Source organism: Carassius carassius, chromosome 17 (assembly GCF_963082965.1).
Source record: "Carassius carassius chromosome 17, fCarCar2.1, whole genome shotgun sequence".
NCBI lineage: Eukaryota > Metazoa > Chordata > Actinopteri > Cypriniformes > Cyprinidae > Carassius > Carassius carassius.
In genome coordinates, this window is record NC_081771.1 from 10,647,234 (window position 1) to 10,672,555 (window position 25,322).

Below are 25,322 nucleotides of genomic sequence, written 5' to 3' on the forward strand. Positions count from 1 at the left end.
CAGCTCATTATGCAGGCCTTTGTCTTCTCAGGTGTAAACAGGGGCGGACGGGCCATCGGGAGCACCGGGACATTGCCGCTGTGCAGTCGATCAGGGTGACGTGCAATAGGCTGTTATGCAACTGCGAATTAATCTACGAATCAGGCAATCGCGGAGTGAAAATGAGACCAACACATGACCAAACATCAGCGAAACACTGCCTAATTGGCTATATCCAGAGGCAGGCTTTATCTTAGAAAATCGTGCAAAAAAAAAAATGGAGCGTAAACGCAAAGGAGGAGCAGAGACGGAACGTATATAAATGAGAAAACCCCTGGCCACAGACACAGCAAGTTGCTGCAAAATCCCAGCCATGTTCGCCAGTAAGGGAGCAGGTCGGTCAGAATTACATTTATATTTAGGGATGGGACGGTTCACTGAAAAAACCGAACCGTTCAGTTTAGCACACACGGTTCGGCACGCGCTGGGACCGCTGTTCAACTTAAATCTGACAAAGCATCTGTAATATGGTTTACTATAAATAACACACAAAAAAAAACTCTACAAATCATTCACTCTTGTTCAATACTAATACGAACACTGGATCAGTGCATTCTCTTAAAGTGACAGTCTTTATATTAATCGAACAGCAACAACAAAGAAATCACTCACTGCTCTTGATTAAAAAGCTTTTTTAATAAAGAATAATCTTTAATTTATAGTCCAAAATGCAATGCTGTTTTATTTTTGATTACTTTAATTTCTGTACCTAAAAACTAATGCAAGATCTACCTAAAAAAAACCTGAAAGTCAGTTTATTTTGATTTGTATCTTTACTCTATTGTATATACTTGTGCTGTTGCTTGTAGTTAGAATATTCTTAATAATATGATTATATATATATATATATATATATATATATATATATATATATATATATATATGATCATTGGAACATACAATTGATGGCTGCATAATTAATATAGATTATTGAAAGTGCATAGAAACTCAATGTGCAGAGTGAGAGAGAGGGGGATTAAGGAAAGATGATAGAGACAGTGTATGCCTTGATACTTTGATTTATTTTTTAAGTATAACCCAATTCAAACAACTGAAAGAGCCAAAGAGTTTAGCGGTCTGGTGGACACATGAATTGGGTGGTGGTGACTGCAAGCAACAGAGGTGGCCTGGGGTGGAGTCAAATTCCCGCCTGATTTACTGTCCCAGTCCGCCACTGGGTGTAAATCACAATTATATTCATGATAGTTGACGCCTACTCACATATGACTTTTACCAACAAAAAGTGAACAAAAATTTTAATCAATATATTGTTTTCTGTGAGTGAGTAAACAAGATGATTTTCACATAAGACAAATTCTAGGCTACAAGCTCCAGTTCTCAAAAGTCAAAGGACAATGTTCTGTATGTGTTTTATTGCCTTATTCAAGTGATTTAACATTTTTAGTTTTTCACTAACCACGCATAACATTTTTTTTTCTCAAAAACACAATCATATACATACATGCTGCTCACATATTATTTTGTGCTGATTACAGTGAGATTAGACTTTAGCCATTTAGATATCTATAAGAATCTATAAAAAAAGCACAAATGTCAGGGCATGACAAAACTTCTCCAGGCCCCAAAAATACCCTTAGACTCCAGAGGGTTAACTAATGCTGAACTGGGCCAAAACAGGTTTTATTACTGGTTCCAATTCTCAGCCTTAAGTAAACCAGAATCCCCAAATCTGTGCCACACCTGAGCCTTACATAGCCCAGACCCAATACAGAATCTTATTATTTGATATTATTGCATTGTGTATTACTATAATCGGCATTATTCATTTTGTTAAATGGTTTGGTAATGTACACACAAACTATGCCAATAAAGTACATTAACGTATTTTTCGGAATATAAGTCGCACCTAAGTACAAGTCGCATCTGTCCAAAAATACGTCACGATGATGAAAAAAAAAAAACATATATAAGTCGCACTGGACTATAAGTCTAATTTATTTAGAACCAAGAACCAAGAGAAAACATTACCGTCTACAGCCACGAGAGGGCGCTCTATGATTTCAGGGGTAGACTACAGGAGCACTGAGCAGCATAGAGCGCCCTCTTGCAGCTGTAGACGGCAATGTTTTCTCTGGGTTCATTTCTCTTGGTTCTTGTCAAATTAATTTTGATAAATAAGTCGCACCTGACTTATAGTCCGGAAAATACGGTAAACTGAATAGAAAATCAGTCTTAAAATCTACAAATCATATATCAAATATAATATATATATATACACTTACATTATTAGGAACACCTGTTCAATTTCTCTTTAATGCAATTATCTAATCAACCAATCACATGGCAGTTGCTCCAATGCATTTGGGGTGTGGTCCTGGTCAAGACAATCTCCTGAACTCCAAACTGAATGTCAGAATGGGAAAGAAAGGTGATTTAAGCAATTTTGAGCGTGGCATGGTTGTTGGTGCCAGACGGGCCGGTCTGAGTATTTCACAATCTGCTCAGTTACTGGGATTTTCATGCACAACCATCTCTAGGGTTTACAAAGAATGGTGTGAAAAGGGAAAAACATCCAGTATGCGGCAGTCCTGTGGGCGAAAATGCCTTGTTGATGCTAGAGGTCAGAGGAGAATGGGCCGACTGATTCAAGCTGATAGAAGAGCAACTTTGACTGAAATAACCACTCTTTACAACTGAGGTATGCAGCAAAGCATTTGTGAAGCCACAACACACACAACCTTGAGGCGGATGGGCTACAACAGCAGAAGACCCCACCGGGTACCACTCATCTCTATTTTGCACAAGCTCACCAAAATTGGACAGTTGAAGACTGGAAAAATGTTGCCTGGTCTGATGAGTCTCGATTTCTGTTGAGACATTCAGATGGTAGAGTCAGAATTTGGCATAAACAGAATGAGAACATGGATCCATCATGTCTTGTTACCACTGTGCAGGCTGGTGGTGGTGGTGTAATGGTGTGGGGGATGTTTTCTTGGCACACTTTAGGCCCCTTAGTGCCAATTGGGCATCGTTTAAATGCCACAGCCTACTTGAGCATTGTTTCTGACCATGTCCTTCCCTTTATGACCACCATGTACCCATCCTCTGATGGCTACTTCCAGCAGGATAATGCACCATGTCACAAAGCTCGAATCATTTCAAATTGGTTTCTTGAACATGACAATGAGTTCACTGTACTAAAATGGCCCCCACAGTCACCAGATCTCAACCCAATAGAGCATCTTTGGGATGTGGTGGAACGAGAGCTTCTTGCCCTGGATGTGCATCCCACAAATCCCCATCAACTGCAAGATGCTATCCTATCAATATGGGCCAACATTTCTAAAGAATGCTTTCAGCACCTTGTTGAATCAATGCAACATAGAATTATGTGTACCGTATTAGTATGGTCTTCCTAATAATCCTTTAGGTGAGTGTATATATATTTATAAAGAACAAATCAACCAATAAAGAGTGAGTGTATAAAGTATACAGTCTATAAGAGAAACATAACAGACAGACATTGTAATCATAAGGATTTATTGCAGATGTGTCAAAGAGCAGTACCACGGTAGTCCAAATGATGATACAGTAAATTGCAGTTGCGGTCTTCCCTGGCAGAATAAAATAGATTAGTGCAAGGAGCAGGGCATAATTTAAGTTGTTAAACCCTGAAAATACTATACCAATCCACTCCGTTAAGGTGCATGCTTCTTATTCAGAATACACATCACCGGAAACACAGCATGTCGCAATCTATGATGAACCTGGTGAGAGTCATTGAGCGTTTGATATCGATGCCTTGAAACTTGTTGTAAAACTTTTAAATTATAGCTATTCGCTTGTTAAGTCTGACGTCACGTAGCAGCTTTTCCGTGTCCAAACACTCTATCAGTTACCATGAGAAAACAACAAAAGGTGCTAATATAAACTCACAATGTGATAGAATACTAGCGAAAAAGTTATAATCTTAACCTTTAACTCCATACCGAAGTCCCAGATAGCCAGACAATGAAAATATAAATATCAAAAATATATATAAAATTATTTGTGTTTGGGATGCTGTGAGCACAGAGACTGTAGTGTATACCGTAAATTTGAAAGCGTTTAGCTTAAATTATTAATATGAATAAACAGTGCTCATAAACAGCTGCAGAGGTCATATTCTCAAGTGAAGCGATTTGAGGCTTGGACCCGGAAACAGCACTTCTTACGTCATCACTTAACAACAGGATAGCTTCAGCAGAAGGAGATACATACCGCAGATGAATGGTTTTAATTTGGATCTGTTCCTCACACAAAGCATCACATGGATACAGAGGATTTAAATAAAAATAAAATACTTTTATGATCATTTTATTTCATGCTTGTGCATGACAGTATACTAATAAAATGATGTGCCCCATGGTAAACCAAATAAATATTACATAATAATGATTAAATGATCTCTCTCTCTCTCTCTCTCTCTCTCTCTCTCTCTTTATAAGGATTCTAAGATTATTTGTAGTGAGAATAATAATATAAAATGTAATAATATTTCAATTAAGTGCAGTTTAATGCAGTTGACTGATTTAATTTTAAAATGATATTTTTCATTCTGTTTTGATTTGCCATTTCAAAGATTACATTTAAACAATACTACACTTCATTAAAATTTATGTGATCATTTAACCATAATCATGCAAAATTTTATTCATCTTGTTTATCATGATTCACATAATATGCTGTCTGATCACAAGCCTGATTTGGGCCACATGATCACTGGGCTGATCTGGGCCACACTCCTCCAACCAGCAATCGACCCTCATATTGTTTGCCGTAATCCACACTGTGCCATCATTGCCACACATGGCCCAGATCTGGCTGAAGGGGTACATGCCATTGCTGACATGAGGCCAGCAGTGCCAGCTTGAGGCCATATTTGGGCCAAGTCCATTTGCTATGTGGGAGTAGGGTGGACTACTGTAATGGTCTCCTCACTGGCATTCCCAAGGAGACCATCAGACAGCTGCAGCTCATCCAGAACGCTGCTGCCAGGATTCTGACTCTTATGGACTGATTCTTGTTAGTGAATCAAAAGCATACAGTGCAAACAGTGTAGCCCGATTCGTAAATGACAATAATGAGTCAGTTCCTTTTAGTGCATACAGCTTACATTTAACAGGAGATCTTAACCAGTGTAGTTAATGACTGTTCATATACCAAAATCGAGTTAAAGACATGTAAGTTACATGTGTCCAAATAACATTGACTTTCATTGTATGACAAATACCAGATTTTTTCTCAAATATCTTATTTTGCTCCACAAAAGAAAAAAATCATACATGTAAGGTGATGGTGCTTAAACTATGAAAGAATTCACATTTTTGAGTGAATGATCTCTCACTAAAATAATTGTTAAGGGAACCACCAGGGAGCTCGAATCATTGAAAAGGAACTGGAAAAAAATCCTAATGCCTCCTACTATTTTTTGACCGCAGAAGTGTCGGGCTCTTGCATCCACTGCTCAGAAATTACATCTGGCAGCTCAAGGTTCAGGTAAGTCGTAGAGCCAGTTTTCTTTCATATGATATTGATTTTCCTCTTGACATCAATGTGCTTCCTCCCATGCAAACAACAGCACGAAGGAAAGACAACCATTATAAAGTGCACAGAAAAAAAACAACTACTTCCTAGTAACAGCGGATGAATTCCTAAGAGCAGAGAGAGGCACTCATCCCCAGAACTCTGAAACTCAACAGGCTGTAGTTAACATGGTGTTCAAAGAGGCTGATGTCACAGCGTGATCTTGCTGCTTGCCCTCTCCATTGCCTGCTAGTGCTCTGCAGGGATAAGCCCAGGGGCTTTGCAGTGCATTCTGTGTGTGAACGTCCTGTGTCTGTTGCACTTAATAAGACTTTCAACAGGAGCCTGAGAGTATCCAACAGGACATTTTGGGGTGATTTAAACAGTGGGATGTCCTCTTAACACACGTTTCCATTTATAATTGAAGCGGAGAACCCCTGAATGTCACCTCATGGTCAATGTAAACTGTTTTTAGAGGGCACTTAGAACGCAACATGCTCCATTTGCCTTCAGGTCATATGATACATACCAGTCACTGGAAAGGAAATGCTTCCCAAAGCACACCTATTTATCCTAAAGGTGGAGATAATAGGCACTTACCAAAGTTCAGAGTTAACACTTCTATACACTGATATTATGCCTGATTGAACAATTACAGGCCACAAAGCCGACTATCAGGCTAAAAATAAAGGGGGCGAGAGCAAACAAAAGACTAAATATATTAATAATTCCAGTCTCCTTGACAACGCTCTCTCTCTGCAGAACGCCCACACAGGCGTTCTGAGCTCTGGGCCCATACCTTGTGCATTTTTGAGGCTTTCCGGCATTCTTTGCTTTCTGTGCATTTTCCTTCTCTCGCTTTCACCTTAAAAGCTCTTTGACCAAACTCAACTGTCAGGTTACAGCTGCATTAAATGAAAGGAAATCACCGGCAATCACCATAGCTAGATCGTCATGTTTTTGAAAGCTTCTTTGTATCATGAAGATCAACAGATTCATTTGACAGTTTTTTTTTAATGCTTGACCAGAAAGCTGCAGGTATGATGGGAACCTTTTTGTAGGTATAATTACACTTTCAGGGCCACGTGCTTTAAAAAAAAAAAAAAAAAAAAAAAAAATTTCATAAAGCCCATCCCCACCTCCCTCTTCACCTGGGTAAGTACCACAAACATCTTCAAATCCTGACTAAAGATGATATTGGTTTCCAGGGCAACCACATATACTTGCCACACACATTGTGCCAGAGCGATCATCTGCTGTGTATCCGTGCAGTACTATCACACTGAATATGTTTCATTCGTGATTGTACACAGATGAGAATTTCAGTCCTATGAGTCAGTAGTAGCCTACTTATAAAATGTTCCCTGACTTCAGATGTTGTCAGGAAAGCATCTAATGGCCCAGACTGCTCATCAAAGCATATGGAGAAAGAGAAAGAGAGGCATGATCTTCTTTTAATTGTATACATAATAGTGATCTGGGGAGTCTTTTCTATGTGAATCTCACGAAAGCATGTCTAAGTCACATTTCACATCAAAAAAGAAAAAGAAAAACAATTAAATAATGAATGAAGGCTTTAAGATTAAAATAAAAAACTGTTGCTGTGGTATAAAGTCCAAAATCTTGGATTTATTTGAACTCTTTGGATGCGGGATTTATAAATTAATCAAAAAACCAATGACTCCGAGGCACTTTAAATTATAATAAAAAATTTAAACGCCTTTATTCACATGGTTTTACATTAAACTGTAATGTAAAATTTTATTGTTTGCATTTGGAGTTATTATTATTTTATTACTGTAGTTGAATATAGACATATTGTTTATTTTTTTTTCTGTGGCAGGCTTCTTTAAAATGTCTTAAAAAAACAACCAACCAACCAAGCAACCAAAAACAATAATCATATATAATAATATATATAATGCGATCTAAGAAAACCCAACACATGGTGAAATTACCTTTTCGAGCCCTTTCCAAAACTGTTTTCATTTTGTTCCATATCTTGAACGTAACAAAAGTTATGACTATCTGAAGTAGGCTGACAGCTATGATTTTTCAGAATGGAATTTTAAGAAAAGCGGGTTTAAAGTGAGACGGGTTTCACGTTCACTTCTACTTAATGATCACTGTCTGTCAGGAGCACTATACTGCACCATTACACAAATAGACTAACGTTACCCTGCAGAGGACAGTTTTCCATTGTTTATCATGATGGACATAGTCTGTGAACTTTTGATCACCCCTTGTATGTATGGATAGCACGAATAGTGTACCTTGTGGTTAGAAAAGCGAGCGCAGCGCACCTGTGCATATAACAGACTGTCATCCAAACCTTCATCTCTGGATGTGAAATAGTCCATAATAAAAAAATGTAGGGTACTGACATCACCACGATTGAGCAGACTGAGATGAGCAACATCGTCTAAGTGAGCAGCTTCAGACTGCATTGCTTTCTTGTGCTCCGCCATCTCATGATATTAATAAATAAATAAATAAATAAATAAATAAATAAATAAATAAATAAATAAATAAAACTTTGCATGCCGTAGTTTACACAGGACTGGCGGAAAATGTGCATTGATAGGCCTTTATTATATGTTACTTGATTTATTTTCATAGGTTAACTATTTTTGTGGTGTTAAGAGAAAGCACTCTTAACATGAGAGAAAGAAAGTATTTTCTGCTTGCTGCAATAAATCGCAATTCTTCTGCACTAAACAAGTGAATTTAGCAAATATATTTTCAAAGATGATAGACAAGATGTTATAGAATAATAATTGAATGAAATCCTAATTTTGACAAAAAATTTACATTTTTAGAATTTCCTGAAAACATCCCAGCACAACATTTGACAAGTTTTCCCAGATCGCATTACATATTTATTTTTTAAATTCTGTATTTTTCACTTAAATCAGAAATCAGCAAAAAACATACCTTCACAGAAATACTCTTTTAAAAATATATTCATATATTTTTAAATAAGACATTTGTTCCATTATTTTAATGAGATTTTTTTTTTTTTAAGTGGGCCACAAAAAAAAAAAGGCTTAAAGGAATGGTTGTCCCAATGTTCTAAACCTCAGGCCATCCGAGATGAAGATGAATTTGTTCTTCAACAGATTTGGAGAAATTTAGTAGCTCCAAATCCATCATTAACTAGTCCATAACCCATAATAACTCTCCCTCCAGAAAAAAAAGTACATTCCATATGGTCCTCTCACATCAAAATCTACAGACAAATTTGTTAAAACTGTTTTCGTTTGTAAACAGTGCTTCATCTCTGCATATTTTTTCCCCTGATTCAGACAACTTTTCCCACTGGAGAAATCAATATTATGGACTTTTATCACAAAATGTTTTTTGCTTCACAAGACATTAAATAATGGACTGGAGTCATGTGGATTACTTGCAGATTACTGATGTTTTTATCAGCTGTTTGTACTCTGAGGGCACCCATTCACCACAGAGGAGCCATTGGGGAGCAAGTGATGTAATGCTAAATTTCTTAAAATTTAAAAACAAAACTTAAAAACAACCTGTAGCAAATTAAAACTCCATGATCACGGGAAGAATGAGGCGGGAACCGGGGGACAATCAAATATAAACTTTAATTACAAAATAAAGACAAAACAGCGCATCAGCCCCTCACGGACGACTGACGTGCACAAATAAAAACCAAACACAAACACTGGTCCTCTTTCGTCCGTCACTGTGGTCGCTCCAGTTTTATATCCCTCTATCTCCTCCGTGGGACTCGAGACCAGTGGGTCGAGCAGGTGTCGCTCATTTCCAATCACTCCACCGGCCTCGCTCCTGTTCCCACGTTTCTCGGCCCCGCCCCACTCGTCACACAACCTTATCTGCATCTTAAGGGTGAGTATATTAAAAGCAAATTGTCATTTTGGGGTAATATATATATACAGTACAGACCAAAAAATTGGACACACCTTCTCATTCAAAGAGTTTTCTTTATTTTCATGACTAAGAAAATTGTAGATTCACACTGAAGGCATCAAAACTATGAATTAACACATGTGGAATTATATTTGGAATTATATACATAACAAAAAAGTGTGAAACAACTGCAAATATGTCATATTCTAGGTTCTTCAAAGTAGCCACCTTTTGCTTTGATTACTGCTTTGCACACTCTTGGCATTCTCTTGATGAGCTTCAAGAGGTAGTCACCTGAAATGGTCTTCCAACAGTCTTGAAGGAGTTCCCCGAGAGATGCTTAGCACTTGTTGGTCCTTTTGCCTTCTGTCTGCGGTCCAGCTCACCCCTAAACCATCTCAATTGGGTATAGGTCCGGTGACTGTGGAGGCCAGGTCATCTGGCGCAGCACCCCATCACTCTCCTTCTTGGTCAAATAGCCCTTGATGCCTTCAGTGTGACTCTACAATTTTCATAGTCATGAAAATAAAGAAAACTCTTTGAATGAGAAGGTGTGTCCAAACTTTTGGTCTGTACTGTATATATATGAATATTGGGACTAGGAACTTCTCTTGACAGTTTTTGGAGATTTATCCTCCTGACTGAACACAGAACACCAGCAGTTTATTGATTATGTCTGAATGCTTTTGATTTCTGAGAAATATTCTGCTTGCAAACAGCACATTTTGACAGGGTAATTTAATACTGCCTGCGCCGGACCCTCCTCAGGAGAGGCTGTGTAAGCAGCATGGTCTGTTAGATGCAAATTGTATTTAATTAATTTTTATGGAATAGTGTTATATTTTTATGCATGTATTGTATTTGTGTAATTCTTTTTTGCTTTCTCCAAGTGATCTTGCTAACAGACCTCTTGGAATGGGATACTTCATGCCATAATTCCTGCACTACAGCTTAACTCTGTGAGTGAAAATATGCCTCTGTGTGTGTAATGACATTACCATCCCCTGATTTTAAAAGAGATGAGAGAGAGAGGCGCTGGTACAGTAAAATGTAATGTACATAAGGCAAATCCTTTTTACTAAAGGCACTAGGTTTATGACACTGATAACATGAGAGCTTTTAGTCTTTAACAGCCCTGTCACTTCTGGTCTGAAGACAGAATACAGCTGCGTGCACTGACATCAAGAGCACAACATTAAAAAGCAGACCTTATCAGACAGTGCATGGATCACATTTCAAGCTGAAGCTATTTGGTTCATAATGTGATAAATTTCCATTTACAGAATCCTGCAATATATTTTTTTACTCAGGCATGTAAGGAGATGGAAATAGGACAATAAACCTGCTTTAAAGGAATGTTCTGGGTTCAATACAAGTTCAGCTATTAAAAAAAAAAAAAAAATTGTCCCTCTATTGGTAAAACAAGCAAACAAAGATTGTGCTCTCAGAAATGCATTTCCACTGAAATTGAAGTTAATGCACCAAAATAATTTTAAAATAGTTTAAAGGGATAGTTCACCCAAAAATGAAAATTTTGAACTCAAACCGTTGCATTCTGTCAGTCTTATAATGGAAGTGAATGGGAATCATGGCTAAAACATACAATAAAAAAAACAAAAAAAAAAACATAAACAAACAAAATCATCAACAAGAACACACAACTGTAGTTTAATTTACCTTAAACAATAACCACACCTAAAAGTATGATTTAGGAAACTTTTCAGCTCAAACAACACATATTTTGTTAGCTACCTGTACAAATAACAGAAATCATTAACAAGTAAAGCTTCAATTAGTGATTATTATTATTAATAATTATTATTAAACAAAATAAAAAACAAAAAATAAATAAAAGAAGAAAAATAAAAAGAAGAAATGTTGTCTTAGCAGCTAATACTATAATATTATATGAATAATATTAAAATATCATTTTGTTTCTGGTAATCAATATAGAATTCTTATAGTTTTACTTATACTGCACCATAAACATTTGGTGTAACTTTCAAGAACAAACTTCAGGGTATTATATGATTAGACCACAACTGTCACAGTAAAGAGTGATTCTTTTAGAGCTTGAGTAAAAACCAGTGAAGATGTTCAGAGGAAACCCAAGGAAAACAGCAAAAACAAGCCTCTGGGGTAAAAATCTGGAAAGCATCTCAGTGTAACAGCCTTGTCTCAGAACTTATCTCAGACTACGCGCTTGAATGCTGTGGGGAAAGCACAGATTCTCCTGTAATGTCTATTCATGTCACTACAGAACTGCTGGGACTGTTACTTTTGTCATGTAAAGTGACGGCAAGACATTTGAAAAACATCCACTCCATTGATTTCCTTCTTCTTGGTTTCATTAACACATGCAGAAACTAAAATTTTGATGTGTTCCATGTCCATAGTTGACACGTCAAACTAGCTAATGAGGTACCACAATTTAACGTTCAACACACACATGCGCACACACTGCCTGCCCACCTAACACACTGCAAGAGTGAGCCTCATTGCCATGGCAGCCAGCTATTTATACACTACGCCACACAATCAGGCCTTGTCACAGTCAACAGGGGTGTAAGAAAAGCTGTGGATATGTCAGTCAATCAGGACATGTTTTCCTGTGACTCACTGGCTAATGGCAAGAGTTAACAGGTTGTACTAATCATGGTTGGATGAGGCAGTTGTGCAATTCTGTCACTATATTAGCTCTATCAATCTATTACACACATCACATCAGTTACACCTGTGCTTGAACAGTCTAAATGTCAATATTTGAGCATCATTTACTCCTTTCTGTTTTGTGAATTAGACAAGAGAAATACTACACCTGACTCCACTGAGGGGGGCAATATTTGGGTAATGTGGCCCTGTTAACCTATATTTGCAGACTATACATACTGTTCTGGAAAACTATGATACTAGGGTTGTAACAGTGTCAGATTTTTACCACCGCGGTAGTAATGGACCAACAACTAGCTGAACTTTCTACAGTCCATTACTGCAAATTAAATTAAATTACTGGTTGATATGTCAAGTTCAAGTTCAAGTTGAGCTTTTTTGTCATTCCGCTACATGTGTGGACATACAGTGGAACTAAATGTTGAGCCTCACAGGACCATGGTGCTACATAAATACAGACATACAACAATGAAGTAAAACAGTATAAACCTATACACAACTAACCTACTGACAGATTTTGACTATAAATGTACTATATATAATGTTTACCTATGCATAAGCTAAAAAATACAGACTATACGAATGCTTCACATAATACTATACACAACTAACCTACTGACAAATTTTGACTTTAAATATACTATATATAAATGATTATACATAATGATCTATACATAAACTAAAAAATACAAACTATACAAATGCTGCACATAAATACTGTACCTATACACAACTAAACTACTCACAGATTTTGAATATGAATATACATATATATTTTTTTCACCTATACATTGACTGAAAAATACAAATATATAGACTATACGAAAGCTTCACATAATACTGTACATGTGCAAAGAGAAACATTGTAAGTCAAGCAGCTGGCTGGGGAACAGTGCAATATGATTTGTAGTGCACGAGGATGTAAACACGCATATTACTAAGTCTTTTGTGGGATTACGTACACACAGCAGTGTTTGAAAAGTGTCTAGTGCCCATAGAGGAAAATTGCACAAAATAAAAAAAAGCTGTTGAGCAGTCTGGCGGAGCAGGCTGTGATGTTCCGGTACCATCTTCCTGATGGTAGGAGCTGGAAGAGACTGTGGGAGGAATGGGTGGGGTCCTTCATGATACTGTTGGCTTTGCTGGAGCATTGTGTAAGGAAGATGTCCAGGATGGAGGGGAGAGGGGCACCGATGATCTTTGCAGCTGTGTTCACTGTCCGCTGGAGGGTCTTGCTGTACTACAGCTCCTGCACAGACATTGATGCAGCTGGTCAGCATGCTCTCAATGGTTCCTCTGTAGAATGTTGTGAGGATGGGTGGAGGGAGACTTGCTCTTTTCAGCCAGCTGACAAAGTGTAGCCACTGTTGCGCCTTCTTGGTGAGTGACATGGTGTTGGTAGTCCAGGTGAGATCCTCTGTGATGTGCACACCGAGGAATTTAGTGCTGCTGACTCTCTCCATAGTCAAGCTGTCGATGGTCAGTGGTCTACTGAGTTTCTCCTGAAGTCCATCACAACCTATTTTGTCTTCTCCACATTGAGGGACAGGTTGTTAGTGCCACTTCTTCTCTGTTGTGCATTTCATCGCTGTTGCTAATGAGACCTACCAATGTTGTGTCATCCGCAAACTTGATGATGTAGTTGGTGGTCAACTTGGAAGTGAAGTTGTGGGTCAGCAGCATGAAGAGCAGTGGGCTAAGCACATAAAGGGACGCGACATACTCAGAATTCGTGCTCTGCATTTAACCCATCTAAAGTGCACACACACAGCAGTGAACAAACACACACACACACACACACACACACACACACACACACACCATGAACACACACCCGGAGCAGTGGGCAGTCATTTATGCTGCGGTATCATGGTATTGCCGGCCCAAGAGTCTAACCCACAACCTTAGGGTTTGGAGTCAAACCCTCTAACCGCTAGGCAACAACTTCCTCACAAAGCCTTGTGGAGCACCTGTGCTTAGTGTGGCCGACATGGACTTCCAGTTAAAAAGTCCAGAATCCAATTACAGAATTGTTAAGGCCGAGCAGGTTTAGTTTTTTATTGAGCTTTTGTGGTATTATTGTGTTGAATGCTGAGCTAAAGTTGATGAACAGCATTCTGACATAGGAGTCTTTATTTTCTAGGTGGGTAAGAGCCAGGTGGAGGGTGGAGGAAATTGCGTCGTCTGTAGAGCGGTTTGGATGGTATGCAAACTGGAATGAATCGAGTGTGTTGGGGAGGCTGGTTTTCATGTTGTGCATGACTAACCTCTCAAAGTACTTCATCATGATTGGAGTTGGGACAGTAGTCATTTAGACAGGACACAGGTGATTTTTTTGGTACCGGTATGATTGTTGTGGATTTGAGACATGTGGGGATGACTACATGCCTCCGTGAGGTGTTGAAGATATCTGTCAGCTGTGCAGCACAGTCTTTCAGTACACAGCCAGGGACGTCGTCAGGACCAGCAGCCTTGCTTGGGTTAATCTTATGTAAGGTCTTCCTTACATCGGGTAGAGACAGACAACCTTGTCGTTGGGAAGTATGGATAGTTTTTGTGCAGGTGTGTCATTCTGCATGTCAAACTGTTAATAAAATGGTTGAGTGCATCCGAGAGGGATGTGTCATTATCAAAGGCCTGTGGTGGCGGATTGTAGTCAGTGATGGTCTGAATGCCTTGCCACAGGCTCCATGTGTCTCTGCTGTCTGTGAAGCGAATGTTGATTTTTTGAACATATGACCATTTGCATTTTTGATGCCACAGGACAGATTGGCTTTTGCTGTTTTGAGGGATGCATTATCTCCTGATCTGAATGCTTCATCTCTGGTCTTTAGCAGCCCAAAAGACCAGGACCTCTGCTGTCATCCACGGCTTTTGGTTTGCACGTGTGGTGATGGTCTTGGTGACTGTCTCATCATCAATGCACTTTTTGATATAAGCACTCACAATTGCAGTGTACTCCTGCAGGTCTGTGAGGTTGTTGTAGGTGGCTGCCTCTTTAAACATGTTCCAGTCTGTGCACCGAAAGCAGTCCTGTAGTGTTGAGGTAGCATCATTTGGCCAAACTGTGATGAGTTTTTGAACCGGTTTGGCGAGTTTCAGAAGTGACCCGATCTCAGTAAATTTTACACACACTTTTGTTCTGTAGATTAGATCTTGCTCGTGTTGCATGCTGTCGAGGTTTGGCCAGGACTGGTTCAAAAATGTAATCACTAAGGCTGCTTTCACATATGTTCACACACATGTTCAGTGCCAATCACTGCTATTTCAAGAGTGAATCCCACATAAATATAAAAAGCATCACTCATCTTCATTCATCGCAATCTCAAAAAGTTTCTTTATAATCAACGAAGCTCTCTCAACTGCACAATAAATCTCTTATTTACATCGCGTCTACACTTAGTCATGAGATGATTCACGCGCGTGCAAAACTCTACTTAGAAACTTAGCACCAGTGAGTGAATTCTGACAAAATGTTTCTGATTTGCCATTGCTTTCAAAAATCCAAAGATATGTCTGCAATTGGCTATATTGCTAGACGCTGCAAAAACACGGTGAGGGTATTTAGCATTTGGCTAAGCACTCATAGTGGGGCCATTACCCCCCCCCAAAAAAATTAAATGTCGCCCATGCAGTAGTGTATAATTTATTTCCCTTCTAACCTTCAACTTAGATGTATATATGAATGCATACTAAGATACTTTTTTCCTTTTCCCCCATTTCTGTAGTGTGTAAACACGTACTCAATCATATCACTTGAGAGATAATCTCAAGAGAGATGAACTATTCCATACAGCCCACATAAGCAGTCATGTACAGTCGTGGCCAAAAGTTTTGAGAATTACATAAATATTAGTTTTCAAAAAGTTTGCTGCTAAACTGCTTTTAGATCTTTGTTTCAGTTGTTTCTGTAATGTACTGAAATATAATTACAAGCACTTCATATGTTTCAAAGGTTATCGACAATTACATGACATTTATGCAAAGAGTCAGTATTTGCAGTGTTGGCCCTTCTTTTTCAGGACCTCTGCAATTCGACTGGCTATGCTCTCAATCAACTTCTAGGCCAAATCCTGACTGATAGCAACCCATTCTTTCATAAACACTTCTTGGAGTTTGTCAGAATTAGTGGGTTTTTGTTTGTCCACCCGCCTCTTGAGGATTGACCACAAGTTCTAAATGGGATTAAGATCTGGGGAGTTTCCAGGCCATGGACCCAAAATTTCAACATTCTGGTCCCCGAGCCACTTAGTTCTCACTTTTGCCTTATGGCACGGTGCTCCATCGTGCTGGAAAATACATTGTTCTTCACCAAACTGTTGTTGGATTGTTGGAGGAAGTTGCTGTTGGAGGGTGTTTTGGTACCATTCTTTATTCATGGCTGTGTTTTTGGGCAGAATTGTTAGTGAGCACACTCCCTTGGATGAGAAGCAACCCCACACATGAATGGTGTCAGGATGCTTTACTGTTGGCATGACACGGGACTGATGGTAGCACTCACCTTTTCTTCTCCGGACAAGCCTTTTTCCAGATGCCCCAAACAATCGGAAAGGGGCTTCATCGGAGAATATGACTTTGCCCCTGTCCTCAGCAGTCTACTTTCTGCAGAAGATCAATCTGTCCCTGATGTTTTTTTTGGAGAGAAGTGGCTTCTTTGCTACCCTTCTTGACACCAGGCCATTTTCCAAAAGTCTTCGCCTCACTGTGCGTGCAGATGCGCTCACACCTGCCTGCTGCCATTCCTGAGCAAGCTCTGTACTGGTGGCACTCCGATCCCGCAGCTGAATCCTCTTTAGGAGACGATCCTGGTGCTTGCTGGACTTTCTTGGACGCCCTGAAGCCTTCTTTACAAGAATTGAACCTCTTTCCTTGAAGTTCTTGATGATCCTAAAAATTGTTGATTTAGGTGCAATCTTAGTAGCCACAATATCCTTGCCTGTGAAGCCATTTTTATGCAACGCAATAATGGCTGCATGCGTTTCTTTGCAGGTCACCATGGTTAACAATGGAAGAACAATGATTTCAAGCATCACCCTCTTTTTAACATGTCAAGTCTGCCATTCTAACCCAATCAGCCTGACATAATGATCTCCAGCCTTGTGCTCATCAACATTCTCACCTGAGTTAACAAGACGATTACTGAAATGATCTCAGCAGGTCATTTAATGACAGCAATGAAATGCAGTGGAAAGGTTTTTTTGGGATTAAGTTAATTTTCATGGCAAAGAAGGACTATGCAATTCATCTGATCACTCTTCATAACATTCTGGAGTATATGCAAATTGCTATTATAAAAACTTAAGCAGCAACTTTTCCAATTTCCAATATTGATCTAATTCTCAAAACTTTTGGCCACGACTGTATACACAGGCAGAGTGGACTGTGTGTCGACATGCACGGATGTGCCTCTGCCAGTAATGTTTCATATTACTCTCTATTCCTGTCACTCCCTGGATGCTTAACTGTCTCACAGAATAATAATCACAGTGACTGCTGTAATCCCTACTGTGCACAGAGGTTTCCCTGATATCCCCACTGTGCTGGGCTGCATTGAGCTTTGCTGAGCTGAAACAACCGCCCCCCCCCCCCCCCCAACACACACTCATCCTTGTCCTGCCTTGATCTCTGCTATCAACAATACGGGCCAAGTAATCTTAACTTGTGCGTCTAAAGAAAGCTAATCCATTGTACAGAAATAACTAATCTGCAAAGAGCAAACAACATTCTTAGGTGGGAAAATCCTGTTAGCGTCTGCTTGATTACCTTACCATTAGACTTCCCGTGCAAAAGCACTCTAAGTTCAGTCACATGGCTAACCTCATCAACCAGGCTAATGTCTGCAGCCCTGTTGATTTCAGCTACAAATTGAGTTAATATTTCATGCTGACAGGGTCGGTTTTACTCCACAGTAGAACTAACGCTAAATGTGGCTATAGTGAATAATTCACATACCTGATAAGACTAAGCGTGGCTGCGTTTAATTATTAATGATCTTAATATTGCATAATGCACTGATCAATGCATCTCTACAGTGAGTGGGAGAAGTGTGTGAAAGGAAAGATGTGGGCAGAACAGTTGGGCTGAGTGGCACTGCATGATAGACAGCTCCAATCGGAGCAGAACACATCTCACATGACAACAAGTACTGGATGATGCAATAACAAGTTGGAGTTTTTTCTTATAGACTGAACTAAATCAAAAGTAATACAAGCGAAAAGCTCATTAACCTGGAAAATCAGCTAGAATTCAGAAATAATTATTAGGGAAGTTTGTTTCCGCCATGGGAATAAAAAAAGACTGCAACTTTATCTCTCCCAATTCAACCTTTTTCTCACAATTCTTAAAAAAAATTTCAGAACTGAGAGAAATAAACTTTATAGATATAAAATTGCAATAAAAACTGCGAGATGTAAACTCACAGTTCAGAATTAAAAAGTCTATGTAAGCCTAAATCTATGTCTAATAAATATATCTGAATTTACAGCTTGCAATTCTGACTATTCTCAAAATTCTGAAAAAAAAAAAAAAATGAATTGTGAGATGAAAAGTCAAAAGTACCTTTTTGTCGTCCTTTTTAAATCTGTGACAGATATGGTTTTTCACAGGATATTAAGTCATTTTTCAAGTTGTAAGAGTACGATTTTCTGTGACTATGTGGGTTATGTGTCTTTCACTGCTCTGAGATCCAATGGACATGTTTGGGAGTAATTTAGGATCAGAGCACCTTGTTCAAACTCTCACCTTTAAAGGTAAGACCACAAGTTACAGACATCAAACCTCTAGCACACATATCTTCTAATTTGAATCAATGGCAGAGCGAATCAAAGCCAGTGTATCTGAGATCAGATTAAGTCTTCATAAATAATAGAGTATGAGAACAACCATGTCAAAAACTGAAAATAAAGTGCAAATATATCAGTTTGAAACACACTGTGACTGACACACAGTATTGTGCTACCCAGATGTTGACAGATACTGAACAATTTCATCATGTCAGTGTCCAGTGTTCAAAGATTAGAACTGTATAAACACAGGTCCAGGTGACTGATGATCACTTCTTGTGTCACAGTCTTTAGCATATGTGCCCATCCCCTTGTGGGACTCTGACAGCATCCTCCACTCAGTGCCCAGGTGAGAGGGCTAATCTATCTGCATATTCATGACTGTGAAATGGAAACAGTCGCCATGGAGACAACCTGGTCTCATATGATGATGTGGATAAGGACCATCGAGGTCTTTTGATGCAATGTTTCTGACAGGTTTAATCAAATCAGCACAAGTTCTACAGTCAAAATAAAGTCAAATATAGATCAACAAATCATGGTCTATATTTGGTAACATGGTAAATCATGGTAACATGGTCATAGACTTCATATTGTGTCAACTAATACTCCAACTCAAACTTTTATCTATGTTGTACATGAAACAACTGTGCTCACTATCTATCAATGAACCATAAACAATTTAATACAGCCAGTAGTCACAAACATTAATTGGCAAAAAATAAATAAACTGATACAGTTTCTAGTTCCAAAACAAGTAGGATATCTTTCAAGATTTTTTTCAAAGTGATCACCTGGCATTGGAAGTAATTTGCTGGTGCTGATCTGCACTATGAAAGCATTAACATGATGAGAAAACACCACATCCTCCACAGTGTAGTACTGATAGGATTTTAATATTAAAAACACGTCTCTTACTAGACCTTGGCACTAAAACAGATTGAGCAAAGCTCACAAGCAGATGAAACTAAGCTATGAGATTTCAGCACCATGGAGAGCTACATTAAAAGCTCTTTCTGGTACATATAGAATGACAAGACATGTCTGAAAGTCTGCTACTTATCAATGGCCCAATAAATAATTAAAGATATAAACAGACATACCATGTTGACCTCAGACACCATGTCTATGCTTGCCACATCGATGCTCATGCCAACTGCGACTGGTGCACCTTAAATGAAAAGAAAAACTGAATCCTAAAGTTAACTGAAAGCATTTATTTATTTATATCAATGTTAAAAACAATCTTGACATACTTATGCAACCTTAAAAGTAAGAAACAATTACGTGAACAACATCATACCTCCAAAGTCTGGTCGAAGACGGATGTCATAGCCTTTCAAAAGCTTGTCCACGGTCTCTTTGACAAAAGACATGTTTCCTGGTTCATTGGCGCTGAAAATAAATAATAAAGAAGGTTACTTCCATCACATTAGAGCCCAAGAGGTCTATGCTCTCGCGCCATGGTCTCCACCAGCTGTTCTTACCTTTGAGCACAGCACATCACTGCCACAATAACTGGTAATGAAAGAACACCAAACAGCCTTCGTTTCTGTATTCCAAACATTCCTTATACTCTTTCAGGCAAGGAATCGAGCGACAAAACGGACGATGTAAGGTTTCCTCGCGTAGCTAACAGGTTACGTTATTCCATAAGTGAGTCTTTGCTAAAGAACTACAATTACTGTCAAATGCGCGTAAACAAATCGCTGCGATCCGGGTTTTCGCTCTCTTGCGGAGACTGCGTTATTTGGTTAGGTGCTCGGTAAATACAATGCATTTTGCCCAAGACACTACCGGAGCTTGCAGCAGGGGAGTCGGTGTTTGGGGCTCAGCCAGGTCTTCTCCATCCTTCGGTTTTGACGCCCGTAGCTGTGCTGTCCCGAATCTACACTATCTGCTGAAGTCTCAGTCTTACGCCTCTTTTTATGTTTTAGCTACAAGCAAATGATGGTCTGTGGAGACAGTTAACTTATTTTTCACACATTTCCAACAAAAGCGCCTGTTATAAGATGTTCACTTGGGAAAAACGTGAAAATTGAAAACTGAAACTGAAAGTTCAACTATTGATTCGACAGCTGATGACCGAGACGATCGGAGTGTGATGAAATTGGCATGTGAGCACGAGGACTTCACTATAAGTAAAGTGGTCACGTGACATTCCACAAGCTTCGGCGCGAACGGCGTTTTTTTTTTTGGCGTGTATATTGCAGAGTTTATAGAAATAGTCAATTCAAACGAAAAACTTAACTATAGATCGTTCAATACGCGTGGTTTCGTCAGGTTCACGATCTAGTAAAAAAGGCGTATACACTTGAGTAAATGTTGAAGAGAATGACTGGGAGGGATTTCCCCTCTGTTCAACTCTTCGTTCATGGAAAGTGATAAAACGGCGATTTATTCATAAATAGCTCCTGTATTTTGCCATTGTTGCTGGTGGATGTACATTTTAAATCTATGTCAGGGGAAAGCAACCTAATACAAATCTGCAATGATGACTGAGTCACGACTTGTTGCAAATTCATTATTTTGCTGTTCAGACATCATTAGTGGTTTCTTACCGTGACATGAAAGGCGGGAAGTGAGAACCCACAGGTAAGAAGAGGGGACATAAAAGTATTGATTCGTTTCATCGGTATTTTTCAACAAAATTTCAGTGATCACAGAAGTTTGACTACAACGAGATTGTGAAAGAAACAATCGAAAATTTGCAAGTGGGTAACCACTGGTACCACTTTCTTATAGAATCACGTCACAAATATAGCATAAAAATGTAGTTTTGGTTTAATATGCATTTAGGGTGTGTGATCAATCAATCAATCAATCAATCAATCAATCAATGTTGAGTTGCCACTCAGGTCATTTCTTCCATTTGAGTGTTATGGACACGTAATCTCTCCTTTTCTCTCAGAGTAGATTTTTTTGTTATTGCTAATTTCAACAGCAATAACTGCCACAGCAGTGCTTTCTATTATATTAGAACATTACATTTATTAGGAGATCATCTCCTGTACCGTACCTCTGCATGCACGCACACGCATATTAATAGTGATAAACAGAACATCATGTGATAGAGTGGAAGAAGAATAATTCTGCTTTATTGACACCTTCTGTGATACAATCAATCTAATATATTACTTGTTCTCACTACCACTCCCCATCAATGGATATTAAGGCTCCTCCATTTAGCCTCTAGACAATTTTATTATACATAATCAGATTTTCAGTGAGGCTTGACAGTCTGCTGGAGATTAAGCACAAGTGTAATGGCTTCTACCAAGCTTTAAAAACTCATTAAACTAATCCTGTTGATTTGACCTGTGTTCAAAAAACAGGTCCGCATTGTTCTGACTGAATGGAAAGGCTGTTTACGAGAGCTGTTGGTGGATTTGACATGGTCAGTGGTTGAAGTTAGTGGCCTTCTTAAATCCCTCACACTGCATTAAAACTGTAGTGTGCAGAATGATGCCACCCTAATGCTTTTAAAAGCAGACACCGGATGCAGAGGGATGTGGCTGTGGTTCCTGGTACTGTTTCAGAAGCTTTATTCCAGAGAGGCGAGGGTTGAGACTCCACTAAGATGTTATTGAATGCCAGTTCTTCTTTTGTACTCAGGCACATTCTTTTAGTATAGCAATATTTAGATTTCATTCGCTGCCTGAAAAAGTGTTAGGACTACATTAGTCTATAATAATAAATATATTCAAACACTCCCAATTTTTTATTGATAGCAAATCTTGTTTAATCTACTGTATGACATTGGTCCTGTCTGTGCCAGGATTACCATTCATTGAATGCCTTTTAAATTACATCTTTGAGTTTGAACTGAATTTGAACTGATGTACCGAACACAACCCAGAATTGCAATTTAAATTCGAAGAGAAATAAAAAAGTCATGTCACCATTATTTATATAGCACTTTAAACAATAGATATTGTTTCAATAACAGAGAAGTTACAGCTAATTAAAATCAAATTAACTGAAATTTTAATACATATAGAATTCAAATTTCAGTTTAAATTTCTTTAGGGCATGGCCCATACAGTCCAAACTAATGAACTGGCAGGATATTAATTATTCTCTTTTGAATTTTGTAACAACCCCTTTCTGTACAGAACTAAAAGTCATAGAAACATGTCAAATGTACTTTATTAAACTTTTTAAACTCAATGTTGGGATTAATAGAGTATAAAGTATTTAATAGCATAGCAAAAAAAAAGTTTCTGGGAATTTCTTTTTAGCCATACATATAGGAAGTTTCTTGCAGCATAAACGTTTATGAAGAGCAGCTACTATAAGGAGAGAGATGGAAAGCGAGGGTAGCTCTGAACAGCACTTACCCACACACACCCACAACCCATCATCCAAACAAAGCACTCCACTCACACATCATCTGCAAATGCAAAGGCTCCTCAGTGTGTGGGCTGAGCAAATGGCACCAAGTCACGGTCACACACCAAGCCAAATGCTGTTAAAGCCTTTAAAGTAACACTAGTCAAACAGGCTGTGGGAGGACTGGAACCTTTTACTATGATCCCTGTCTTTGCCTTTAAAATGACTGGTGTCCTCTGACCCCTCTAATTCTAAGGTATATGGCCATGTCCACAAGTACACAATGCACTTTGCTTTATTTCGCCCACTGGAGTATCAAACGGTTTTCTGATCTACTGTAGGGGTGATGTAGGATCACAAAAAGGGGGAATGAAAACATGGTTGCACTGGCTTCAATTTATAGGGCTTTTCCTTCCATTTATGTCAAATTGGAGATGCAGAAGACCTCTCTCCTCTGCACACCCCCACCACCCCCTCCAGATTAAATGGACACAGATAAATAGATCCTCTGGATGGAGGGAATATTGCACTGTGCTGAATGAATAATGTATGTACGTGGCTGACATTGCGAGTCTGATTTGGTTTAGATTGAGACAGAACTCTGCAAATTCACTCATAATACCAATTGAAGGATTCTGACTCATGTGATACTAGAGTGTGATACAGAGATGCATAGATGCCTCCTGAGACATTAAAGGAATAGTTCACCTAAAAATGAAAATTAGCTTAAAGTTTACTCACCCCCAGACCATTTAGGATGTAGATGGGTTTGTTTCTTCATCCCAACAGATACGGAGAAATGAAGAAATTATCTCACTTGCTCACCAGAGATCCTCTGTGATGAATGGGTGCCGTCAGAATGAGAATTTATACAGCTAATAAAAACATTACAATATCCATAATAACACTTCCTTTAGTCCATCCCCTGTAATTCTCCCACATCAAAATGCACCATCATATTTATTTGGAATTGTTTAGGACAGTTTTTTTGCTTGATAGCTGTGTTAGGTCTGTACACATTTCTCCCCTGATACAGATTTTCCACTGTAAAAATCAATAATATGGATAGAAGAATCGTATTTTAGCTTGAAACAATGGTTTGAAGTTAAAAACTTCTTGATGGATTTGTTTGTTACAAACATGCAGATTTTCACTTTACATGTTAACTGATGGATTGGAGTCAAGTTGTAGGTTATTGTTATGTTTTTATCAGCTGTTTGGCGGCACCCATTCACAGCAAAAGATCCACTGGTGGGCAGTGATGTAATGCTAATTTCTCCAAATCCATTCATATGGAGAAACTCACCTACATCTTGGATGTCCTGAGGGTGGGTAAATTCTCAGCTAATTATAATGTTTGGGTAAAAAAAATTCTAGTGTGCATCAAACAATAGTGAGTGTAAAATGCTACGAAATATACTTTATTTATCATGCACAATGAGAAACTTACCTTGTGTCATAGATTGCAAACAGCTTTTTATTCCCATCCACTGCATTCCTGCAAAACAGAGGGAGGGATGTTACTATACCCATCATTCAATGCCCTGTTACTAATTTTAGAATAAACACATTCTGTAAACAATTGTGATGTTTCTGAATCCCAAAAGCATTTTCAAAAATATTACATTTAACATATCTTGATTTCCAATAGTGTCATCTTGTTAATCTTTGTTATTAAAGATCTGTTTATCATGAGCACACAGTACACACACACACACACACACACACACACACACACACACACACACACACAAAACTAGATCAGGATTATCAGATGCTCGCAGGACACAGGTGGACTGTAGAAGTAACAGCTGCTCCTGTATTAAAATCTCTGGAGTCCACATCAATGAAGTCAATCAGCTGTCAGACAAAAGCACTCTGAAAATGAATCATTCCCAAAACACAACTACAATACCTTATTATACCTTCACAACAAAACTGCCTGTATAATCTTCAAGAATCTACACCCCCCCCCCCCCCAAGCACTGTGACCATTAAAGCCAACCCAAAGCAGATGTTTAATTTACCCGCTTGAATCAAAGACTCTTCAGTTCTCTTGCTGTAAATCAATGTTACATC

The 25,322-nt window shown here is 38.6% G+C and overlaps 1 protein-coding gene across 5 annotated transcripts in view; it reads right to left on the bottom strand.

Moving 5' to 3' along the window:
* The window catches only part of LOC132161072 (gamma-aminobutyric acid receptor subunit beta-3), an 85,103-nt gene that overhangs the window by 34,418 nt on the left and 25,363 nt on the right, over window positions 1-25,322 (bottom strand). For 3 of the 5 annotated variants that reach the window (XM_059570868.1, XM_059570865.1, XM_059570870.1), the window contains exons 2-4: window positions 24,694-24,741; window positions 20,215-20,306; window positions 20,015-20,082 (exon numbers count right to left, since the gene is read on the bottom strand). In XM_059570868.1, coding sequence (XP_059426851.1) covers window positions 20,015-20,082; window positions 20,215-20,306; window positions 24,694-24,741 — 208 coding nt within the window. Of the gene's footprint in view, window positions 1-20,014; window positions 20,083-20,214; window positions 20,307-20,398; window positions 21,003-24,693; window positions 24,742-25,322 lie in introns of those variants that run through there. The other 2 variants (XM_059570869.1, XM_059570866.1) reach the window with 1 other exon arrangement.